The following is a 3,508-nucleotide window of genomic DNA, read 5'->3' on the forward strand; positions in this document are numbered from 1 at the left end:
CAACAGCTCACCAAATCAAGATCCCCATGAACTGTCAAAATCAGACAATATTTATTATCCCTAACACCAAGGAGACAACATTGACTTTTAGTATTATATACACAAGATATGGGCAGAAACACTGTCACTGTGTGAGTGTTATGTCTTCAGAAAGCTCTTCATCGACCACTTTTAATAAACCTATCTATGCAGAGGTGAAAACTGTGTGGGGGGGTTTACTCTTTTTCACATTTGATTCGCTGGAACCCAAAAAAAGAGAACAGCAAGTGCTGTGTTGCCTTTGAAAGTCCAAATTAAGGCTGAGAAATAAACAAGACAAAACAAAAACACAGCAGCTTCTCAGATGTTCCTTAAAAATAGACACTTTATTTAGTAGAAGCTTCACATTAAAACATCTATTTAATGTTATAAAATATTACCAAGATTTCTTTCATACTAAAAGGATTTGTTATTTCAGGATGGTTAGTGCAGTTTTCATCTCAACTTAAACCTGCAAATATAAGTGCTAAACATGTTACACAGGCTGTATTTGCATTATGAATCATTCACACTGCTGATGTGAGGAGTGTACCAGAACTTTTACAGAGCTCATGGCAGTGACTTGATGTCAAACACCTCCATGACGGTCTTCACGTACTGATCATCTGGCTGCGGCTTCCTCTTGCTTCCTGGCTTCAGGAACTCGTCGATGGCGGGAATCCTGGTCATCCTGCCCTGGAAAGCCTGGAGTGAAACACAAAGTTATACTTAAAGCAGAGTATTCAGTATTGGATGTGTATTTTGGTACACCGATTTTATTGTTAAAATACTACAATAGGAATGATTTACACGTTTACCTTTACGTTGCGAAAGTCGCCAAGGATTCCAGCAAATTTCTCCTCCAACATCAGGGTGCATTCAAACAGCAGCACGTCTGCAACGCTTACTTTACCTCCCACCAGGTAGATCTGCCCAGACAGCACCTGGCAAGTTTGTCAAAGACACACAATCTCTTGTTTAGGTCTCATAAATAATCTATAATTATCAGCAGTTCAATTTACAATCTTTACAGGTTTGTAAGCAACATGAATCAGTTATTAGATCACACCATTTCACACAGGAAACACAGTGATACCTTTTCGAACACTGGAAGGTAGCGCTCTGTTGCTTTAGCTTCAATGTTGGCCAGTTTTGGTTTTGGATCTGGAGTGAAGGGCAACATCATGATCATCTCCATGAGATCCATCACTCCCTCTGAGTACATGTTGATCCTGAGGGAGACCACCAGCGTACACTGTGACACACTCATCTACTGAGACCACACGATACAGTAAAGACACTGTGTAAAAGAAATGGAGCATACATGACACGGTCTTTGAGATCTTTTCCATGAAGATTGTACTTCTCAGCGATGTAATTCAGGATGGCCTTTGTCTGAATAAGCTTCATGCCATCAATCTCCACCATGGGAACTTGCTGAAACATGAGATCTCCGTCTGCAAAGTAAACAGCAGGATGGTAAAGTGGTCAAACATTAATTTACCTTCTGGACAATATCTCTGAGAGCAGGTCTTGAGAAATGTGAGACTTTCACCTGCCAGGTCAGATCATATGTGGGTTGAAGTTAACTGACAAAGTGCAAAGCCGAGCTGAAAACTAATCATGTGACTGGGAAACAGGCCAGAGACACGATTTCAGCTTCAAACACCTTTTTCAAACCAACTCACCACTGAGGAGTTGTTTTAACTGGTCACGAGTTGTCAGATGCACCTCGTCAAACTGTCAATGACAAATTGCAGAAGTGATTTAAGACACATTCAGGAGGTTTGTGCTTCCCAGAACAGAACAGCACAGTCCACGGATCTCTATTAGAGATTTGAGAGGATTTTGTCGTTTTAATTGTAATTAAAGCAAAGTTTCAGATTAACATCACCAAACCCTTCACTTACCTCCACTTCTGCAACTGTCAAAAGCCAGCGGATTGACTCCATTTTCCCTCTCCCATTGAAGTAGTGCAGCACAACTTTTCCAGCCATAACCGAGGTATTTTGGAGATTAAATCTGTGAAAAGACAAAACACCACGTATTTTTTTTTACTATAACGCACGCAACATTACCAACCTGACTTTAGGTATTTAGGGAGGTACCTACCTGTGGACTGCTGTGACTGCCGTGGAGAAATCCAGGAGTGGTGGGCAGAGAAAGTGAAGTTTATGTCGTTACATAATGCTGGAGCACCCGAGAAAATCCTGAAGACGTCTGATGATTGCTGTTGATTGCTATTGGCTGGATCCGGCCAATAGAAACGTGACTCATTAACATTTTACCGCTAGACATCATGGGAAAAAATGTAACTGCTACCTGTTTTCGCTCAAAACACTTTTTGTTAAGTTTGAAGCATCGACGTAGTTTATGTTTATGACCACACCAGGTGACTCGTACACATCGTAGCGAACATTTATACAGTCGACACCATGATGCTAAGTAGTTGTTTTGTACCGCACTATATATAAGCCATATCTACCCATTTTTCATTATATTATTATTATTTCTTCTTATAGACTTTTGATTTTCTAATTTACTATTTACCGTTTCTGTAATGAAGTCTCTTAGCATAAGAATTTCACATGAGTGTACTCGTACAACCAGAGTGACAATAAACATCTTGAATCTTTAAAGATTATGCCAGAGCACTCAACTTTTAAGATGGTGGGCAGATGTCAATTAGGAAATACATAAATATATATGTATATATATATATATATATATATATATATGATAAATATATATATATATATATATATATATATATATATTATATATATATATATATAATATATATATATATATATATATATATATATATATATATATATATAATATATATATATATATATATATATATATATATATAATATATATATATATATATATATATATATATATATATATATATATATTATATATATATATATATATATATATATATAATAATATATATATATATATATATATATATATATATATATATTATATATATATATATAATATATATATATATATATATATATATATATATATATATATATATATATATATATATATATATATATATATATATATATATATATATATTATATATATATATATATATATATATATATATATATATATATATATATATATATATATATATATATATATATATATATATATATATATATATATATATATATATATATATATATATATATATATATATATATATATATATATATATATATATATATATATATAATATATATATATATATATATATATATATATATATATATATATATATATATATATATATATATATATATATATATATATATATATATATATATATATATATATATATAAAATATATATTATATATATATATATATATATTATATATATATATATATATATATATAATATAGTATATATATAATATATATATATATATATCTATATATATATATATATATATAATATATATATT

At 31.1% G+C, this 3,508-nt stretch overlaps 1 protein-coding gene across 1 annotated transcript; it reads right to left on the reverse strand.

Annotated features, from left to right (window-relative positions):
- Nucleotides 1-346: 346 nt before the first annotated feature.
- Nucleotides 347-2,222, reverse strand: LOC141009159 (glutathione S-transferase 3-like). The gene is made up of 7 exons (XM_073481613.1): nt 2,131-2,222; nt 1,929-2,040; nt 1,707-1,758; nt 1,343-1,475; nt 1,115-1,250; nt 837-962; nt 347-723 (listed from the first exon to the last, which is right to left on the reverse strand). The coding sequence occupies exons 2-7, from the start codon at nt 2,013-2,015 to the stop codon at nt 589-591; spliced, it is 669 nt and encodes a 222-aa protein (XP_073337714.1). The 5' UTR covers nt 2,016-2,040; nt 2,131-2,222; the 3' UTR covers nt 347-588.
- Nucleotides 2,223-3,508: the final 1,286 nt, after the last annotated feature.

This window comes from Pagrus major, chromosome 15, assembly GCF_040436345.1.
Source record: "Pagrus major chromosome 15, Pma_NU_1.0".
NCBI classification, from domain to species: domain Eukaryota; kingdom Metazoa; phylum Chordata; class Actinopteri; order Spariformes; family Sparidae; genus Pagrus; species Pagrus major.